The 22,522-nt window shown below is 42.6% G+C and overlaps 1 protein-coding gene across 5 annotated transcripts in view; it reads right to left on the bottom strand.

Annotated features, from left to right (window-relative positions):
* Positions 1 to 22,522, bottom strand: part of FERMT2 (FERM domain containing kindlin 2) — an 85,652-nt gene that overhangs the window by 48,661 nt on the left and 14,469 nt on the right. For all 5 annotated transcript variants that reach the window (XM_053365611.1, XM_053365619.1, XM_053365647.1 and 2 more), the window contains exon 3: positions 16,691 to 16,924. In XM_053365611.1, coding sequence (XP_053221586.1) covers positions 16,691 to 16,924 — 234 coding nt within the window. The remainder of the gene's footprint in view (positions 1 to 16,690; positions 16,925 to 22,522) is intronic.

Here is a 22,522-nt window from a genome sequence, read left to right as displayed (position 1 = left end):
ATGTTCTTTTAAAAAATGAAACAGAATAAAGCAAGCTCAAAGCCTCAGGGTTGGTCAAACGACTGCTGTGCTTGATCATTAAGGGGTATGATCGTGTTTCATTGATTCTCGTTGCAGAACACACAGCTAAGAAAATGCTGTGCCAATTTCCACAGAAACATACTGTTATAAGAATTCTAAGGTCTCAAATATAGAATAAATGTTCATAAACATGAAAGCAAACACACATGCGTTAAGTATATAAACAATGTGTCTGAAATAGTACAGGAGAGCAATCCTGAAGCCATTTTGACTCTCCCAAATGGACTTCATATTTCTCTGCAAGGAAGAAGGAAACTGGGAACGCTTTCCAATTGTCTTTGGACTGTAGGGGCTCACACCTCCCTGCAAATACAGTCTGGCAAGTATCTGTTAAGCCGAGGAAACTATAGAGATTAGGGAACTAAAGTATTTCAAAGGAATGGCCAGGCTACCCAGAAAATGCACTCAAGTAAGGAATTATCAGGTATCCTGGCAGACAGGAGAGAAGCAACACCCCCAAATTTCTGCACACCATTGTTCTGGGTCTCCCCACCTCCTTGCAAGGAGGGGAGGGAACTCTGTTGCAACAGGCACAGGTGTCCTACTGAAGTCACTAGAGAGTACAGTGGTACCTCAGGTTACATACGCTTCAGGTTACATACACATCAGGTTACAGACTCCGCTAACTCAGAAATAGTGCTTCAGGTTAAGAACTTTGCTTCAGGATGAGAACAGAAATCGGGCTCCGGCGGTGCGGCAGCAGCAGGAGGCCCCATTAGCTAAAGTGGTGCTTCAGGTTAAGAACAGTTTCAGGTTAAGTACGGACCTCCGGAACGAATTAAGTACTTAACCTGAGGTACCACTGTATGTGCATTTCAAGACTGCAAAAAGATGTGTGATTCAAACTCATGCAGCTATCTTGACAATGGACTCGGGTTTACCCTACATGGGGAAGACCGGGCAGTCCACAGGAAATAAGGTACAACAGCTCCCAGGAAACCATGCTTTGTGGATCTGAATCTATTCATACCTAGAGTTATGTGCCACTTTCCTGGAGAGAGAGAAATAAGTCTTTCACTAAAGAAGCTCACAACCTACGGTAAATATTGTGCTACTGATCTTGTGAACAAAGGATGGTTCTTAAGTGTCTTTAAAGAACAAGGCTTTGTGATTATGACTCCTGCCCGAGCATAAGCAAAAACATACATACACAAAAGCACAACCCAAGTGATTTAAAGATTTTCTTGGCACATTTTTAACATGCTTAATAAGTGACATCAGGACATGGAGAAATGAAGAGCACAAGAGACAAACTGCATGACCATCCAAATTATGACTATTTAGATTTATCAGACCCAAGTGATTACAGATGAAGCTATACAAAAGACAAAATACAATTCTCTAAGATGGAACACTTCTTTAAAAACCAAACAAAAAAACACACCAAGTGTTTCAGTGTTTAAAACTTAAGTGACATGTCAGTACACTAAAGCTTGTGGTTTCAGAGAAATGAAAAGGGGGTGGAAAAAGACAGCATGTAAGCTGAAAAGTTGGGAAAATCCACTTTAGGGCTGGAGAATTCCCTTAAAAAAGGAAATGCAACTGAATGTGGGGATATTTCTCAGCGCTGTCTGGCTCCAGTGAATCATTAATGATATTGATGTCACACATCGACATTGAGAACAAAGAAACCTCAGACAGGACTTGCCGCTAGATTTTTATTGCTATGGGAATCTGAGAGATGATCTTCCATCAGAGTTAGAGTTTTATGCAATTTAACTAACAATAAGGCTGTCTTTGAGGGGAGAGAGGTGATTTCAAACAAGCCACATACCAAACATTACCACAAAAGCAAGGGTAACATTTCACTGAATTATCCATGTATTCTACTCAACTGAATGCATAGATAATTCTACTCTTAAGATCTGGATAATTTTAACTATTATCAGATATTCAGTAACAGGCCCTCACCCCACTGCACTGACCTGGTCTTCTTGGACTTTAAATCTTGAGTCCAACTTGGAGACAGAAGCTTAGCTAAGGACATTAACAGAGTTTATATCAGAAGTGAGATTTTAAGTGGGATCTTTATGGACCATAGTTCAGCCTTTTGCCACTGAGCTACTGCTTAGTAATTATTTGGGGGATTTGTTAAGATACACGGGAGAAATGAATAGTGGGGTGGGAGTTGGCTAACAAATGCAAAAGGATGTGATTTTATACACAAAGTGCATAAAATCTGTGCACACACACAAATGAAGACTACACATAATGTGAAGAGCACAACTGGATCAGAACTGGAAGTTAATTTGTCCTTCATCAGTTTTACCAAGATCATTATATACTGTATATAGAAAGAAAGCATGTTTAGGATGTTTTATTGGCGATTTATGCATTTGGCCTATGCTTAAAATATTCACTTGAATGAAGGTCAAGCGTTTCCATTCTCTCCAAAGCTGAAACAGCACTTTGTGAATGCTCTTTTTCTGGGTAGGGTCTGTTGCAGTGCCAATGAGCTTTCGGGAAGCAAGACTAATTGGAAGTGTCCCAACATACTGAAGACATAAAAATATAAAACAGTAAGAGAGAGAAAAGAGGGAAGAGAGACTTGCAAGCAGTGGAATTGTTTCCTGCCAAAATAACCTCCCCAATCATCTACATGAGAAGGCTCTCGCTACATTTTAGGAATTTTCTACATGGATTTTAAAACAATTGAAACACATGGGGGGGGTCAGATTAAGAAAAAGCTTATGAGTCACAAAAGAATGGCAATGTACTGTATAACTATCAGATGTAGGTTTTTGTTGACAAAAAGGTTACTATCAATATGTGGTGGCTGGAAAATGTTCTAAAATTAATGATTTTTAATGGGAAACATTCCAATTCTTGGTATATTTTTATTGAAACTTTTCACCATACAATACACTAAAAATCAAACTAATATAAATAAAAATGAAGAAGAAAAGAGAAAACAAAACAGAAGAAAGAAAGAAAGAAAGAAAGAACACTGTGAATTAACACAAGTCAACTTGGGCAAGTGGAATGGATACTAGTACCAGTGAAATCTTAAATCAAAGCTGTAATTACGTAACTTTTTTCAGATGACAATCCGTAGAAAGTACATTTCTACACAGGGCTCTGTTACACATGCTAAAATTAGTATGTTTATTACTTTCAGTGCCTTCATTTTTGTCTTTATCTGCCTCAGATGCAGCAAAACAGGTGTCTCCTGTATTGGTCTCTCCAGCCACAGCAGGCACTGTAACTCTCCGATGGTTTGACTTCATCTCCAAAGGTGGACTGCTCCACTGTCTCTTGAGACAGATGGATGCCAACAACGACATACTTTGCCTTTGACATACCAAAAAATCCTGGGGATCTGAAGGCCATTTCACACATTACACATTAACAGCAAATACAGATTTTCCAGCAAAGACACACTTTGCTAGAGAGCTGCATCTACTCTTGCCTCTCTCACAAAAAAGTGGTTTGAAATACATGCTTGTGTCATTCATTCCCAAGTAGGACGCCAACGGAGGTGTTTTAACCTTCCTGTGCTGCCAAAGTAGTGCACATTTACACACCTCCACCTTGAACTACCTCTTCAGAAGGCTAATTGCAAGGAACAGTCTCCATTACCTACTCTTTCCAGTTGCAAATGCCAAACCTTTCAAAGGATCATTGGAGGTATGTTTCAGTAGCAAGTTAGGCCAACTGACATATCATAAAACTTTACTTCCTTCCCATACTGGCTGATGATTTATCTTTCCTCTGTTTGAAGTTTTTATCTGAGGAACACAGCAAAAGACATGCTAAAGTAAAGAGAGGGGGGAGCTACAGGGAACAGAAAGGTGTGTGGATTACTTGCCAGGAAAATCCCACTGGGATCCTCTGTGAGTCTGAGGCCTTAACAACAATTAGCCACAGGTTTCATATTTCTCATTATCCAGAATCCTACTAAACGATGATGGTGAGAACTCATTCTCATAATTTAAAAGCCTCCAGACTTTGCAGCTAGAATTGAGCTTTGCAACACAACCTTGGGAAGACTGAATGCTAGGCTACAAGGGGACTCTCTTTAAACATTCCATTAGGACACTTTCAAGGTCTTATTTTCAGATGAAGGCCATCTCCTTCTCACTTTATTTAAAGCATTGATTCCCTGCTCTCTAAGCCAAAAGGGTTCCCAAAATGGCATACAATCTAAGAGACATGACAATCGAGGACTCAAATTTCTGGCTGTATTGGGAGAATGCCCTCCCCGGAAAATTTCCTCCCATAAGAACTTGGGAGAATAGGTGATATAGTACTGTCCAGGCCAGAAGAATAAAGCAGGTGCTGCTGCTACAAGTTATTCCATCTAATCTGATAGATATTGGGTTATTTTTTCTGGGACCAATGCACCTATATCCTTATTAATAGCCATGACTAATGAGAGATACACTTAGTACTCACTAATAACGATATGAGTATGCAACAAACTACACTCATGCCCTGTCCAAATCTTTTCCACTTTGCAATGGATACTTTAACCTGATCTGCAAAGGTTTTAAAACAAAGGCAACAGATAATTACGCTTTTGTCTCCAGGAAGCAGACAGGAACACGACATGACTGCCAATAGAATTGTTTTCACTTTAAGGGAACTTTTGGCTATGTCCTGGCCAGTACTGCAATGTAGCAGACCAGTGATTCAGTTTAAATGTCATGCTGGCCATACAGAACCCCTGACAGTTAATGGGGGTTGAGCCTCACAGAGGGACTATCAATTTGCAAGCAATCTAACTGGTCTGTTCAACAGCACTGCACTTACCAATATTTCAAAATAACTGGCAGTTAAAACCTGGCTACACAGGAAGCAGAAACTGTTCTATAGCCAAGTCAGAAGTTGAGAATTTATGAATGTTGTAGACTTTACAGGCAAACCCCACCTTTCTCCTTCTTCACCCTTACTTTAAAATATTCCATATCTGAATAGATTTTCGGAGAAACAATATCTGTTTCAAATTATCTCCTAGTCAGTTTCATATTACCTCCCTTTACTTAACAGCACATATAAAAGCTCAGGCATTATGCCATTCTGCAGAGTTTTTGTTCCTCCCAGGCTTGCTTTTTTATGCCTATCAAGATGTAGCCAGTTGTCACCTAACATGTGCAACTGGAAGCACCAAGCAGCTCTTTATAGAATTTTATTGGCAGTCATGTGGGTGGAAATTTTAAATAGCATTTCTGAATGCCAGAGGACATTATGTCCTGACTGAGACCCTCTCCCTGGAAAAAAAAAGGGGGGGAGACACACCAATATATAGGCGAGTGCATAGCAACTTTTGGTGATGATTTCTACCTCACTGCCTAGTTTTCTTTCACTGCCACCCATTCAAAATACCAATGATACACAATGAGATTATGTTTCAGCACCTGAAGAGACAGAACATCCTTTACAAGAACACACACCTTAGTCATGCAGCCACTTTCATCTTCACCAAGAACAGTTGCTGAATTTATCTGTATAGATAAAAGGCATACCAAAATGATCTGCAGAAGCTGTGAGGCACAAGTTATTTGGTGAGCACGCACATGGTGAGAGTTGGTCCAGCAATGTTTGAAGGGCACCATGTTGATGACCCTTGAATTAGGCGAAGTGTTGGTGCAAATTTACTCCATGACTGACCACGCTTTTGAAACACAGTCACTAAAGTCCGAACCCAAATGCTATTATTTCTATTGCAGATAAACTTGCTCCCAAACATATCTAGAAACCTGTGTATGCAATTTCGAATAACATCCAAACCAGAGACTGATCCAAACCATTATGGTCCCCCTGGCCCTTAATGTTTCGATTCCACCATTCTCCTTTGCCATTTGTGTGAACTGTGTGTAGAAATAAGCTGTGCATTTTGGAAAGCCACTGCAAGGAAGAAGGAGCTGACTAAAGTGTGCTGAAAGCCAAGGACCCTCAGTCAAAGGGGGCAACATTCTTTACAATCAATGCTTCGCTGGTGCAATCCCTGTTCTCCAGAACATCCCTTCTGCTTTAATAACCTTAAAAAAAATCTGTGGCCAGCATCTGGAATGTGTAACATAAAATATCCTTCTGAGAGCTGCAAGCCAGTTGTGGGTGGGGCCAAATGCAAAAGGGAATGGAGCAAAATAAGACTTACCGTACTTTTGTACAGTAAGGTTACATTAGTAGGGTGCCACAGAAGTCTGTCCTGGGCCCGTTGTTGTTCAATGTCTTTATAAACGACTTGGAAAGATGAATTGAGGGGATGCCCATCAAATCTGCAGATGACACCAAACTGAGAGGGCATAGCTAATGCCGCGGAAGACAGAATCGGGATTCAAAATGACCTTAACAGATTGGAGAACTGGGCCCAAACCAAGACAATGTATGCAGCAACAGGACAGCTAGTATGTTGTCAACAGACTGACTTGTGGGGAAAATCAAATGATTATATCCCTACTCTTCCCCACCCACTCCAATAATTAGTATACACCGAGAAGTATTAAGTCTTAGATGCTCAGGTTCTTTGTTGTTGTTTAGTCATTTAGTCGTGTCCGACTCTTCGTGACCCCCTGGACCAGGGCACGCCAGGCCCTCCTGTCTTCCACTGCCTCCCAAAGCTTGGTCAAACTCATGCTGGTAGCTTTGAGAACACTGTCCCACCATCTCGTCCTCTGTCATCCCCTTCTCCTTGTTCCCTCAATCTTTCCCAACATCAGGGTTCTAGAGCTTTGCTAATAAAAACACTGCTACCAATGGCTTTTGTCTAGGCTTGATAAGCTGGACTTTCAGTCTTCATTGATGAACAAAGCAATCAGTGTTCTGGTATATGAGCCTTCTGTGCTACAAGGAAAATGCTGTACTCTACCCTTCAAGAAACACAGGGCATAAAAAAAGAGCTGTAATTGTACACGTTCATAACATGCTCACTTAACAGAAGTGTGAGAAGGCAAGAATTTCCAAAAACCCAAGCATTTAAAAGAAAGATAGTATGGTGGCAAAGTTCAGCCTGGCCAGTACTGCCCAATTCACTGCAAGCAAGATTTCTCAGCTATGTTTCATATCAAATTCTTTTCCTGCTTTGCATCATTTTACTGCTGTTCTTAATCAGACACCCAGGAAATCCTAATGGGCACACAATACAGTTTCTAACATCCGCCCCCCGTCAAAAGCCATGTATTATGACATCTTTCCGCAGGCCTGCAAGACAGAGCTGTTCCACCAGGCCTTTGGTCAGGGCGCAGCCTGACTCCCTCCTCTGGCAATCTGCACAGAATTTTGCTTAACGGTTGCCATCAATTTGATTTCAATTAATTTTTATAATGAAATGTTTTTAGAATGTTGGATTATTTGATTGTTGTTAGCCGCCCTGAGCCCGGCTTCGGCTGGGGAGGGCGGGATATAAATAAAATTTATTATTATTATTATTATTATTATTATTATTATTATTATTATTATTATCTCAGTTTCAGAAGAAAATTTGCAAGTGGCAGCTCACTTAATATTTTTCTTTAAGGTCTCCCCTATGAAATTGCCTTATATACTGTTGTTCCTTAAGACATTTATCTTGAACACTAAATATAAATTGATTTCAGTATATTAGGCAAAGTAAGGTCTCTCTTAAGGTGGTGTGAAAAATCTAAATAAACGCCATCATAGCTTTTCAAATCCTCTTTTTCCCTATGTGTTCTGCGTCTTCAAGAAGAAGCCTCAAGTAGCACTTGCACAACATGTGACTTCCTCCATTCTGCGCTACACACAAAAACAGTGACGGGAGTAGGGTGTGCTGACACTTAAGAGCAACATGCTGCCCAGGCCAAGAGCGTGATATGCTGCCTGGGCCAAACAGGAGCCCTATGCCTAGTAATAACGGATGACAAGCAAAGTGATATCTTGCTCTATGCCAAGGGAGACTGGTTCCAAGGTGCCCAAAATGCCTTGAGGATGGTGCATACATGAGCCTCTCCCTCTCTGCTCCCTTGCGCAGTGCACTGGGAGCCAAATGATGTATGGCATTGGCAGCTGTTGCCAGAATAATTGTGCTGACCCACCCCTACTTTACCAGAGCCACGATCCATTAAAGGAGGACATGGACACACTCCCTTTATTAGTGCTATGAAAGTCTTTCCTCTTCCACCACAAAGTCAAGCATTTTAACAGCCTATTTTTACCCAGCTCTTCACTCACGGGTTCCAAAGAGCCACGTGTCCCAGAGTTACTCAGATTCTCTGAAGTCCTGCAACTCTCACAGCTATCTAAGAATAAACATCCTTTCCCTTCTGGCACAAGGGGAAACTGTGGCTCAGGCTGCTGTCTTAAAGACTATCATTATCCAGGCTTTTTCACAACCAGGAGGGTGAGGAGAGCAGAGAGTTATTTGCAGAGGGGGAAAGCGTAACCAGAAGAGTTTAGTGACAGGATTTGTAACAAAAAGGAGCTAAGGGGATAGGGGCTACCCACAGCTTTTCCCTCTCAAAAAGTAGGATTCTGGCAAACAAAAGTTCACAAGGTAAGAGTGATGGGGGTAGGAGAGAAAGACAATGATAGTTGTATATTTGCACACACAGCTTCAGGCATTTTGTTAGAAGCATGTCCTTTACCAAGGAAAACCTGTTGTCTTTGTCCATGGAGTTTTCTTGGCAGGGATACTGGAGTGGCTTACTGATATATGGAAGTGAGAGCTGGACCATAAAGAAGGCTGATCGCCAAAGAATTGATGCTTTTGAATTATGGTGCTGGAGGAGACTCTTGAGAGAGTCCCATGGACTGCAAGAAGATCAAACCTATCCATTCTTAAGGAGATCAGCCCTGAGTGCTCACTGGAAGGACAGATCCTGAAGCTGAGGCTCCAGTACTTTGGCCACCTCATGAGAAGAGAAGACTCCCTGGAGCAGACCCTGATGTTGGGAAGGATGGAGGGCACAAGGAGAAGGGGACGACAGAGGACGAGATGGTTGGACAGTGTTCTCGAAGTTACAAACATGAGTTTGACCAAGCTGCGGGAGGCAGTGGAAGACAGGAGTGCCTGGCGTGCTCTGGTCCATGGGGTCACAAAGAGTCGGACACAACTAAACAACACTTTACCATGGAATCCCAATAAATCTACTTGTAAGAATCAAAGAACGAACAAAAATATTTTGTTAAATAGCTGCTACACTGCCCATTATGAAAAAATCCACTCATCTAGCAAACGTTAAGAAACTCATTTAAGAATTCAGCTGAAGAGGAAAGCTTTTTTACTCTAATAGTGGTGGCAGGGAGAGCAGAAAAGCACACAGAGACAAACAGGGAAGATGTGACATGTACACACCACCCCCTTGGTATGATTCATCCAGTAATGTAGTTGTTAAAAATAGAAAGTCTCTCCTTTCGTTAAGTTTCATCAAATTTAGGTTGCGTTTTCCCTGCTGTCAGAATTAAAAGGAAAATTGTACACAAGACATTATACCACAAGTATTAAGTAGTCAGACAAACAAGACGATAATGAAAATAAGCACTATTTACGACACGGCTATCACAGCCCCATTATAAAGGAACATGATGAGAATTTTAAGTTTTCTGTTTTTCTTCTGCTCCGGAGGGGAGAGGGGAGGAGTGGGGGTGGGGAAGAGCCTATCCTGTGAAGGGGTGGGAGCACAGAGAAATTTAATCCCAGTGGGAAACTACTAGCCAGTGTTTCCTCTAGTTCTTTTCTGTGCAAGCTGCATTGAGACAAGGGGGGGGGGAGGAGAGAATCACCACAGGGTTTCTTTTTGAGTGGGGGAGGGAAAGACAGATCACATCTGGAAAAAGACATTACAAAGTTCAGCAAAGTTGTATATCAGAGCATACAGGAAATTAACTCTCACTTACAGAAGAGCTACTGTCTGGCAGGGGCTAAGAGGCCGAGTTGTGAAACAAAAAGTCCTGGATCAATTCTTGCTTTGGCTGTAAAATTTGCTAGATGTCTTGAGGCAAGCCCCTAGCTCCCTGCCTCAGTCCCATCATCCAAATCCATTAACACCGCAATAATTACACCAAACACACACTTTTGAATAAGAGCTCAATACGTATTCTCATGGCTGCTGTAAGGATTGCTGGAGCAATAATATGCTAAGCTCAAGAGAAGTCTAAAATGTTTAAGATCATGCAAAATGCCACAGACACAGAAACACACTTCACTTTCCCCTTGAGAATGAAATTCTCTTTCTGTATTTACATCAGGGGTGGGGAGATGAAGGCTCCCTACCTCTGCTCAAATTTAAGTACACTGGTACCTTGGGTTACAAACTTAATTCGTTCCGGAGGTCCGTTCTTAACCTGAAACCGTTCTTAACCTGAGGCGCGCTTTTGCTAATGGGGCCTTCTGACACCGCTGCGGGATTTCTGTTCTCATCCTGGGGCAAAGTTCTCAACCCGAGGTACTTCTTCCAGGTTTGCGGAGTTTGTAACCCGAAGCGTTTGTAACCCAAGGTACCACTGTACTGTATGGCAATTATAACATGATGATCTTAAGGCACATAGCAAATTAAGCAATTTAAAAACACTCAGTCAAGACTTCCACAAGTATCACAACACATACAGTGAACCCTCGAGTTACATACCGCTCTGGATACATAACTTTTGGGTTGTGAACGCGGCAAACCCGGAAGTGCATACTTCTGGGTTTTGCTGCGCACGCATGCGCAGAAGCACTCTATTGCACCACGTGTGCACGCAGCAGCGACGCCTCCAATTACGGACTTTTCGGGTTAAGTATGGACCCCCAGAACGAATTTAATTTGTATCTGGAGGGTCCACTGTATTGCAAACACAAATGACCAAACACACCACAGTAGCCTAAAGCAGTTCCAATCAAACACCAATTAAAAAGCCAAAGCTCTTCAGTCACCACCTGCCTCATTCTCAAAGACAGGATATCCAGAGAACAGCCTCATAATATTATCTCAGCATGTGGACAGGGTTAGGCCCAACATACTTTTGAGGCAGCCTTCTTAATGATACTGCTGTGCCAAATTCAGAACAACAAAGAAAAATCTTGACTGCTCCCCTCTATTTCTCCCTCCTCCCCGAAAGAAATTTGTGGATTCCCACCTGCTAAATCTGCACACACACTTTTTGGAAGAGTAGTAAGACCTCCTTTTGATCTGGCTTTCTAGACTCAGTGTGGCTAGGGTTGTTGTAGTTTTTAAAGGAAGCATTTTAATAAAGTGCAATTTTGTTGTGCATCAATGGGTTTATGCTTGTTTTCTGCCCCAGCCTTCAGAATCAGTATGGGAAATGATCTAACGTGAACTGGAAGGACATTTTAAAATCAATCATCAATAATACTACATGCTTTTAAATTAATTCTCCAATTTGTGGCTATCACTTTGATGCTATAATACGTTTGCTTACAGTGGCTCACTTCCTGCCTCTTGACAGAAATAGGTCAGCCAAGAGTTATCCATTTTTATTTTAAAAGCAAAAAAAGATTGTTTATAACAAAGCTCAAGTTGCAAGATTCCGGTTGCAAACTCTGACTTAGTTTTCACTTCAGAACTGGCCTTTATTTAAATAAGGCTGGACAATACTGACACCAACATCTCTCAGAAGACACTACGCACAGAATTAGGCAGATAAAACAAAGTTAAGTGTTGCTGTGGTCTGTTAACACTAAATCAAAATGTTTGGACTGAAAAACAATGCTATGGGGCAGGGTTGGGCACTCAGAAATCTTTCCCTTCATATATTCAAACTCTTATCTTCAATTCTTATCTTACTAATAATGTAGAGGGGGAGCAAATTCTAAAGGCCAATTTTAACAAGAATCCATCGGCTACAAATAAAGCCTCAGGGCTGCATGTGGGCCACAGGTTGCCCACTTGTATTCATGCTCTCTTCCCCATGCCCTTCTTTTTCCTGCAGCACTGAGTAGGTAAGGATTCTCTCTCTCAACATATAAACAGAATACAGATAGGTAGCCGTGTTGGTCTGCCATAGTCAAAACAATTTTTTTTCCCTTCCAGTAGCACCTTAAAGACCAACTAAGTTAGTTCTTGGTATGAGCTTTTGTGTGCATGCACACTTCTTCAGATACACTGAAACAGAAGATGCCAGATCCTTCTATATAGTGAGAAGGTGGGGAGGGTATTGGATTCTTATCTCATTATACATGACAAAGCCATTTTTCACCTTCTCACCCCTTGCTTTTTCCTGTAAGACCTATTGCAGTCGTTAAGAGTCGTCAACAGGCTCATCACAGCTATCTGCCAATCACCCATTCCCACCACCCTTCTGAGTAATACCCCTCCCCACCTTCTCACTATATAGAAGGATCTGGCATCTTCTGTTTCAGTGTATCTGAAGAAGTGTGCATGCACACGAAAGCTCATACCAAGAACTAACTTAGTTGGTCTTTAAGGTGCTACTGGAAGGAAATTTTTTTTTGTTTTTTTTATATAAACAGAAGTTTGTTTGATTAAGGATGCTCCCACTTTATGGTTCAACAGAGATCCTAGCACTCAGCGTGGATGGGCGTGTTAGCAAAGGTTATTAGACATGAGGGACAAATGGTGTTTTGCTTTTGACAAGTTACCCAAAGTAGAAAATTGACATAGTAAAAGAAGAATTCAACAGTATGTAACTTTTAATTTATTAGCACAGCTTCTGTAGCAAGACAGAGGGCCAAGCTAGATGCGAGGATGTGAAACACATAATTAGAAAGTATTTATAGGCATTGTTGTTGTTGTTGTTGTTAATAATTTAAAAGCAGGGAGGGGTGTGAGATTTTCACTGGTATCAATGGGAGCTCTTTTCCTGGGGGGGGGGAGATTTTCAATGAGATTGCAACTGGGGAAGGAAGGATTCCACTCTCAGTCTCACATACTGCAATCCTGATTCAAAGCTCACCCTTGCATGCTGCCTAAATCACATCTGCTTTGGTACTAAGGCATTCTCAATAGCTTTTTAAAAAGCAAAGCTTGGATGAAGGGCAGGATCTTTTAGAATAAATTGTAGCTGAGGAAGTGTGTGACTGACCTAAACACCCACATACTTAGCACAGTGTTAAGAACACAAACTGGCCTCAACTAGCTGGACCTTTGGTCTGATCCAGTGAGCCTCTTCTTATGACGTTTTCTTATGTGTGCATGCACATGTGTGTTATGAATCAGATTTCATATTATATTATTAACATCTGTTGTAAACTGCCTTATTATTCCAGTTAAAGTCAGGGTATAAATCTTTTAAATTAAACTTGTAATATTTATATTCACCAATATTCATAATAATTTAAACACACACACACACCATCCAATAAAAGAGACAAATCAAATCAACAAAGATGTCACCAAAACCAGCAAAACAAAAAAGAACAAAGGCCAGCAACATTAAAGAGCTAAGGCAGCTTTAGCTTGAACTCTGAGTCAAAAAGATTTGAACTTGGACAACAAGTTGGGCAGCTTTGATCTATGGGAAAAGAATGGCCTTTTGATAGCCATTTTTCTTATAAACACAGCATCCTCATAATCTGCCTTTAGTGTCAGTACATCTTATGACCAGCTCCCAATCTTCCAGTACCTTCAAATAAGGGGATTTTTTCAGTCTAAAATGCAAAGGATACAGGCAGCGCTTTTTTTCTAAAAAAGTTTAGGGGTACTCTCATTTTGACTCAAGAAAACCACAATTTTATAGTTCAAATCGGGCAGGGTTTAAACTAAAACAGTGGTAGTTAACACAGTGTCCTCCAGATGTTGTTGGACTTCCAACAGCCCCAGCCAGAATGGCGGGAACCACAATGACTACTATTAGTTTAGGGAAAGGTGCCCTATCGATTCACTTTCGATTTATATAATTGTTGCTGTACTGAGACAATGGAGTGCACCTCCGGAGGTGAAGTCAAACCACTGTGTTAACAGCACCAAAGTGTGTATGGATGTCCTGGGCTGCCCAGACATCAAGACCCCACGCTCAGCCTTGATGATGTGGTCCAAAGCAAAGCAGAGCAAAATATTTGGCACCAACTTGGCTTATGGGCTCCACTCGGGATTAGTCTACCTTAGCTTTTTTCTTCTTCTGAAGATAACAGCAAGCCACTGTAGGTTTAGGATCAGAGTTGACCTTCTCCTCGATGGGCTACCTTCTCAGGCTGATAAGCCCTATGTGCCCTCCACTTACATCTACAGCATGTACAGAAGCCACCTTCTTGACCATTGATCCCACTACTGGTCTCATCCACTAGAGCCTGTCTTCGCATGCAGCAGAAGTCCCTAACTCACTGAGGATTTGAGATTCATCGGCTACCCTCACCTGGTTTAGCTGGCCAGCAGTTTCCTAGTGACAGCCCACTGACAGCTTCTTGGAGCCACAGGTGAGAGCGGAGTGTAGGGTGGGGACCAAAGGTGGACAAATCATCATCACCATAGAATCATAGAATTGGAAGGGACCCTGAGGATCATCTAGTCCAACCCCTGCAATGCAGGACTATGTAGCTGTTTCATACAGGGATCGAACCTGCAATTTTGGCATTGTCATCATCATGCTCTAACCAACCCTGTCCATCTGCCTGGGTTGCCGCAGTCACTCTACAAACTACCCCAGAAGGAGTACAACATGTACCACTCTCCTAATGCCTCATACACATAATTGTGTGCCTAATATAACACCGTTCCAACTTACAGAGAATCCTAGAATGGTAGCACTGGAAGGGATCGCCAATGGGTCATCTAATCCAACCCCCTGCAATGCAGGAATCACTGCTAAATAATCTCTGACAGCTGGCCATCCAACCTCTGTTTAAAAACCTTCAATGAAGGCAAGTCCATTCTGGAATGTACTATTATCATCTATTGACATAAAACTATTAGCATGTTTTATGTCTTTCAAAGAACTTACAGCAACTTTTATACTCCAAATCATGGAATATTTTTTATAAGTTGTTGTTTAGTCGTTCAGTCGTGTCCGACTCTTCGTAACCCCCTGGACCAGAGCACGCCAGGCACTCCTGTCTTCCACTGCCTCCCGCAGTTTGGTCAGACTCATGTTTGTAGCTTCGAGAACACTGTCCAACCATCTCGTCCTCTGTCGTCCCCTTCTCCTTGTGCCCTCCATCTTTCCCAACATCAGGGTCTTTTCCAGGGAGTCTTCTCTTCTCATGAGGTGGCCAAAGTATTGGAGCCTCAGCTTCATGATCTGTCCTTCCAGTGAACCCTCAGGGCTAATTTCCTTATGAATGGATGCGTTTGATCTTCTTACAGTCCATGGGACTCTCAAGAGTCTCCTCCAGCACCAGAATTCAAAAGCATCAATTCTTCGGCGATCAGCCTTCTTTATGGTCCAGCTCTCACTTCCATACATCACTACTGGGAAAACCATGGCTTTAACTATACGGACCTTTGTTTTTATAAGACACCTTTCTAAAAAAGAATGATCTCCCATCCCATCCCTGCAATTTTTCTGGACAAAGCCTAATGCAACTCTCTTGTGAGAAAGGTCTAGGAATGGCCACTGAGAAGGCCCTGTTCCTTGTGGAGGCTGATTTAGCCTCTACACAGCTTTCCTCAAGCCTCTGCCATTCCATTTAAGCTCCCCCAACTCCTTGGAAACTAAGGAGCCAACTGAGCTCCAGCCGATGGGAGATATCATCCACAAGTATATCAAAACCATTTAAACAAAACAAGAAACCAGACGTGTTTGCCAGATTTCAATGGGATGCTGACAGGATGAACATTCCTTTACCAAGCCAATGAAAAATCCACATACTAAACCACAATTTCAAGGACACAAACCCCCAATAAACTCTATTTTAAATTGTATAACAATCTCCAAGTGTCTGGGGCTGTACCATAAGGAAGCCAAGAGGAAGAGGAATGTCTGGAGAGCATAGAACTGTTCGCCTGCCACAATGTTCCTTCATTGTACAAGCTGCATAGGGAAAACAACACTGCTTTCCCCTTCTTTAGTGTCTTTGAACCAGCAGTACCCATGACATCAGTCCGCTCCACTATCTCAGATCTTTGTAGGATCCTGATGCACCACCTGTCTCCACATGTACCTGCCCTCACAACCAAGATCCTCAAGGGTTCCTGTTCCAGGTTCATATGATGTTTGCCAGGGGGCTACCCTGGGAGAAGCCTTTCTTAGTGGAACTGCCCTGTGGAATGCTCTCTCAATGGAGCCTCACCTGGTGCCTACCTGGTTAAAGGCAAGGAGAGTGTGTGAGTGTGTGTGTGTGTGTGTGTGTGTGTGTGTGTGTGTGTGACCTCGGTTGGATTTGTTGTTTTTGTGCTGTTCCCAATGATTTTATTTTTTTCTTTGCTATATTTCTGCATGGTTTTAATTTGTATGTTTTAAATGTGTTTCTAAGTGTTGTATGCTGCTCTGGGAATTTTATTAATCTGTGTGGTATAAATTCCTCAAGTAGTAAATATATTTGTGCATAACTGACAGATTCCCACCGTCTGACTGGTATTTTACTAGTTCCACCAGCCAAAAGCTTTTCTTTCCTATTTTCACAAGGGCCATGTGCAATAATAAACCCTTAGGAAGCTGAAGAATCAATCCAGAGGAAGCAGGCTAATCTGCATTTGCTAGAAAGCTGATGCTTCAGATAACTATCGCATTACGGAACAGGTATCAAGAACGACTGCCGCAAGCTGCTTGACACATGAAGAGGCAACATTTGGCTCCATAACCAGCAGATACTCACTGAAGGTCTTGCAGATGTCAGACACAGCTTTGAAGACTCGATCAGAAAAGTTCACTTTCACCTTCACGTACTTCATGTTGGGGAGCTGAAGTCGGAGGAGTTTGTGCTGAGGAGTAAACTGTAGTTTGGCGTCTGCCTGTATTCCATACTTATCCAAGGTCCAGTGAGTTTTAAGGAGCCATGTTCTCTTCTTTTCCCACCACAGGGCGTGGTCGGACCAATCTTTCTTGACGTCTAGGACAGCAAAGATAAAAAGATTAGGAAACAAACAGAAAAATCAAGTGAATTCAGTCTATACAGGTTACTGAAATATTTCTTTGGCTACAGAGTCATAAGCTGTTACTTCTACAGAGTGATAATTAAACGGTACTGATTTTTATTTTTTAGGACAGTTATTCTTCAAACAGCTTGAAGTTATATAAGTGCTAATATACTATCTGGAAGCTGCATTACTGAACATTTACTCTTAAGGTGGCTAAGCAGCAGATAAGGGCAAAAGAGGTAATAGTTTCAGCTCATGCAATGATAATACTATTTGGTCATGTACACAAGACCCAGAGAAGAAACCCAATATCAGGTCCAAACACAAGAATTCAGTTTCCTGCAGCCCAGAAAACAATTACATGAAATAAAACTTCATTCCCTCTGCCCCCCCCCCCTCCGGAAGTACTTCTTAGAATGCAATAAATATTCTGAATATATTTGTACAGGTCTATTTATATGCAAAGGTAAGGTGGTGCTTGCCAGTGCATTTTTCAACCTCGGAAGAATAGCTTACATTAGTTAACTGGCTGTGAAAAAGGTGAGTCTTTGCAAAAGAGATGTTCAAAAGGAAGTGAGGTTGGCACATCAAAGCCTTTATCGGCCTTATCAGGTTCATGTTTCAAGATTCATTTATTACAGCATAAAGGTAACTTGTTCCAAAGTAATTCTGCACATTTTAACATTGAAAGTTCCATTACTTATTTCCAAACTGGGGTGTTGTGAATCTAAGCTAGTCTGGGTTTGGCCAGAGCCTGGCTACAACCCCAAATACACCACTTTGAGTTCCATGATGGAAAAGAGGTGGGGTATCAATAGCACGTTGCAGCCCAAATTCTTACAATAATCTACTCAGCCAGATTCAAAACAGGTTGGGTGGAATTTAATGTAGTGATATGATAATTGTTCCATCAATGCAAGCTTTTGTTTGCCGGAAAGAATGAACACCCCACTCCCCACAAACACTGTTCTAGGGTTTCTCCAGATTCTCGTCCCTCTCCCTTTCAGTGAGCAGTGAGGACAAGATGGGGCGGGAACCGCCATTGGTTGATGTACCTGCATGTGCTTCCACTAATAAGACTCATTAGTTGACTCCTAGCCATTGATCCAAACAACCCAATCACAAAACTTAATATAGATGTGTGACGATGTAAATTCATTTTACGCAACTGCTCGCAGCCTGCCAATAGGACCTGTTCTCCTTATTTAAGGGGTCTAACATTTGATATCTTATTTAAGAACCATTGTTGGCTGATGGCAGTTTCCCAAGGGCACTACAGAGCACAGCTGAGCTATGTGAGGGAACTACCAGGGAACTGGCTAGTAATGGTAGCATTCTAAGGGCAGCGCTGGGTGTATAGCACAATTCCACATTGGGCACATAATCCAACGTCCTGAAAATCTCAGCTTTCATTAGGATAAAAAGCTTCTATTCACGATGGCTGCTTGAAAATGTGTGGGAGCATTTGATGAAAGCTGGCCAAACAGGATTTCTAGTGGTTGTTGCCTTCCAAGGCTTCTTGCTCCTGTCTTAGTTAACAAAATTGGAATTATGGCAAAGGATGAAAACCGCCCCTACAACCCACAGAACCTTTCTTTGCCCAATGCAGATTTTGAATTACTTTTCAATGAGTTTTAACCAAGTGCATGCAACCCTGGCTTAGAGCTATTTAATGGCTTAGGACAGTGGTTTTCAACCTGTGTGCTGTGGCACCCTGGGGTCCCTTGAAGGATGGTGAGGGGTGCCGCAGGCAACACTGGCCTCTGTACCTCTTTCCTTCCCTCCCTTCCTCTGACGCCCTCTCACGTCTCTGCCTCTCAAAGGCTTGCATGGCTGTTTGTTGCAGCAGCCCTGGCTACAAGCTCCGCAGGCGAATGGTGCCTCTGGGTCTGACCAGGGGGTGCTTCCCAGGCCCCTGCGGGCCAGTGTGGGGAGATGCCTCTCTTTGGGGTGGGGTGGGCCAGCTCAGAGGCCTGGAGGGAGCAGCTGCCGCTGCCCAGAGGACTCCCAAGGAGTGGGGAGAGGAGAGGAGGCTGAGGGGACACCCTACAAGGGAGGGTGTTCAAAAAAGGGTGAGAGGCTGCCAGCTCTGCAAGCAAGGGGTGACCTAACTGGGCTCCTGAGCCCCACAGGAATGCCGCAGAAAAAACGTAAGAGCCGTGGACTCAAAAAGGTTCAAAACCTCTGACTTAGGAACATCAGAATCCTCTGCAAACTTAAAGTAAGAAGTGCTCTATGATAAGAGAGGAAGGGCTTATCTTCACAGAGAACTGTTTAAAGGGACACAGTGAAGGCGTTGCACCACCACAGCAGCTAAACTAATGGTCATAAGAAATATAAAGCACTTAAGATTCTACTTCCTAACAAGAAAACATTTTGAGAATTATTGAGAAACACATGATCTTTCTGAAAAGCTTAACTTGGGCAGAGAGGAAAAGGGAAGGCACAGTTGGTTCTAAAGACATCAAAGCACTGACATCATAAAAACAACAAATTCTTTAAAGAGAAAGAGAAGCAAGTTCTGTTGGTGCAATATAGCTGGACATCAGGAGTGGCAGCCAGGATACTCTACCATCAAATTAAACAAAACCAAATATAGAAAAGCATGCAGCTTGCAACGAGGCTTGGCTGCTCTCAGAGAATTCTGTCAAATGACTATGATGAACTGTGGGCCAAACTTCTGCTTCTCTGAAAAACACTGAGGGCGGAGGAATGGTCTTGGCACTGAAATAAGCTTTCTGCATCACCAGCACTTCTGATGCTTCAGGTTTAGATGTATGTGGCAGATTCCAGACTGCCGTCCTCAAGAGCAGTTTGATCTAAAACAAATACAAACTTCTAAATTCACCATTTCCAAGCATTCTATGATAATTGTTTCCAATTGGTATACAATGGCCCACGTACAGACGTAACAGACATTGGGCTGGAACATATCTTACAGTAAGCGACAGCAGGAAAGAAACCATTGCTTACTGTAAGTGAGCTAAATGCTGGTGCATACTTCTCAAATGTATACTACACTTCACTCTGTCTTGTCCAGTGCTGGGAGAAACAAACCACAAGACTTGACCTAGCTTTACGTGAGGCCAACATTCCTAGTTTGTCCCAAATGAAAAACAAGTACTGTACTATGCCTTGGCCTCTACTGATCAGCTTGCATGGAGGTAAACAAACCATGAATGTTGGTTCACATGTAATTCCAAGCCAAGCTTCATGGTTTGTTTCTCCCAGTTCCAGATCAAGATAGTGTAGACGTCCATATCTAGGAGTTTTCGTGCATTAGCTTTTCCAATACCCAACTGCAATACAGAATGCCCCCGTTTCTGTACCCATGGGCAACCGAATTTCAACCCAAAAGAAAACAAGTCTCCAACACTCATAAGCTCCCTTTAAGTTCTGCTACTTAAAAACCATTAATGCCATGCTTCCATTTAAAAGTGCAAGCGATCTTTATAAACTTTTCTCTAAGCCAGAACACTGCAAATTTTCAGTGGGAAAAGGAAACCGGAAAGTCTCAACTGGATGAGGCATCTGAATGCCTTATTTCAAGGCATTGAAGAGCACAGAACCAACTTCAACTGTTGCATAGTGGCAGAGGCTGGTTCATGAACCAGGAAGTCTATAGTTCTAACCTTGCCTTTGGAATGAGTTCATTAGATGGCCATAAACAAACCTCTCATCCTTCCATTTGCAATATGAGGCTATTACTGACATACCTTACAAGGCTGAATACTCTTAATACACACCAAACATAATTTATTGCATTAGAATGCCTAGTTTTTGTTCACTGGGTTTTTATTTTAAGAGGCATTTGACACACAAAGCAGTATGGGTGCATTTCCAGACCATAATAACAGTTGCTAACTATGTTTTTAGGAATGCAAGTAGCAGCCCCAGTCATTCCATTCTATGATATCCAGCCACCCATCCAACAAAACATTGCTGATTTACATTTCATTCTACTCTCTCCAAAGCTCATAGCTTGATCACAAGTAGTCATGCTGACTCAAATGAAGTTAGGAGAAAATGTTCCAAGTAGGGATACTTGAAGGAGACACACATTCCTTAAAAGAAAATGTTATCAGCACAGCAAATGGAAGAGTCATAAATAGGAGACACACGAGATAAGAATTAACTTTGGATTTTTTTAAAGAGTTCAGAATGCTTGTACTTTGGTCCTGAAAATGGTTGGGTTGGAGAATACGAAATTTAGCAGGGCAGACACACAATCGCAAGGTCAGGGTGGTCCAAGACATGGCCTATGGGCCATATGAGACTTGCGAGGCCTTTTCTGGTGGCCTTTGACAACAATGTCAGTAATTAGAAGAAGTATACAGCAGCAGAAGTTGTTGGAGAAAGCCCGCGTAAGTTACGCACTCCATTTCTCACAACTCCCCCTTATGATACTTGTCTTGGTGCCTAGCTCTCAACTTACTTGCAGCCAAGGCAAATTTTGCAACCTGTGCAGTAATAAAGCCTGCCAGTGTTCCGAATTCCCTGGGCTCTAGGAGCATGTCCAATTATGGCCAAGTGAATAGGTCTTGTTGCCAGGATTGGCGACTGACATCTCCACCATTTGGCTGGTGTGCAGCTGCGTTTTCTGCTGCCATGCACGCCCCCACATGCCCCAGTACCAAGACGCTGGTGCACGACAGCGTGCTGGCCGATCTGTGGAGATTTCTTGTCAGTTTTATTCTAGATTGTTTTATTTGATGTTTTAATGTGTTGTAAACTGTGTTGAGATTCTTCTTTAAAATATAAAGCAGTATAGAAATGAAATGAACAACAACCCTCTCGGAGGGGAGGAGAATGGCAACTAGACAGACTGTTGTGGCAACTGTAATCTAGGCTTAAGGTGCCATTTGGTGATTAGTTTATATATCTGTGTTTTCCATACTGAAACATGTGCCCTGGAAGTCGCTCTTCTCCTCAGCCCCCATTGCTTTGCTGCCAACGCCACCCGCAGTCTACCTTGTGGCGGTTCACACACTGCCTATTTCAGTCAAAGCCTTGGTTGCCTGCCTCAGTGGCAGCTACGGTATCTGATGCAGCGGAATGCAGGTCTCCGGCACTGGCAGACAAACTTGGAGGAAGGGAAGGAACAAAAAAAACATGGAGGGATTTTCCACATGAGGGAGGGAAAAGCAAGGTGGGTCTCTCTCTTCAGTGAATTGGTGCGCCTGCTGAATGCACTTCTCAGCAAAGACAAGGAGCCAACAGAATGCAGTGTGTGAGCTCCTTCTCTGTGGATGGGACTCGCCTGCCAGTCCAGAGCTACCATGTTTTCTCTCAAAGGCTTCGGAGGCACAAGACTCCCTGGAAGCCCCACCCTGTGAACTTGGCAGCCTCCACCACTCTGTGTGGGGTTACTTATCAGGTGGTAAGGGAAAGGAGTTCTCGGTGTGCCTAAGCAGCCCACTTTCACATGCCACTGGAAAGAAGTTGTACCAGGGCTGAGCCCTGAGATGGTTTGGGCTTGCCTTGAGCCCCTCTTGAAGCACTGCTTGGTTGCTTCTCCACTGGAGGAGGTGTAGAGCTACTGTGGGTACAGTCTGTCCTGTCTGTGCGCA

The sequence above is a fragment of the Podarcis raffonei genome, chromosome 1 (assembly GCF_027172205.1).
Source record: "Podarcis raffonei isolate rPodRaf1 chromosome 1, rPodRaf1.pri, whole genome shotgun sequence".
Lineage (NCBI taxonomy): Eukaryota > Metazoa > Chordata > Lepidosauria > Squamata > Lacertidae > Podarcis > Podarcis raffonei.
This window is presented reverse-complemented; position numbering and strand designations above follow the sequence as displayed.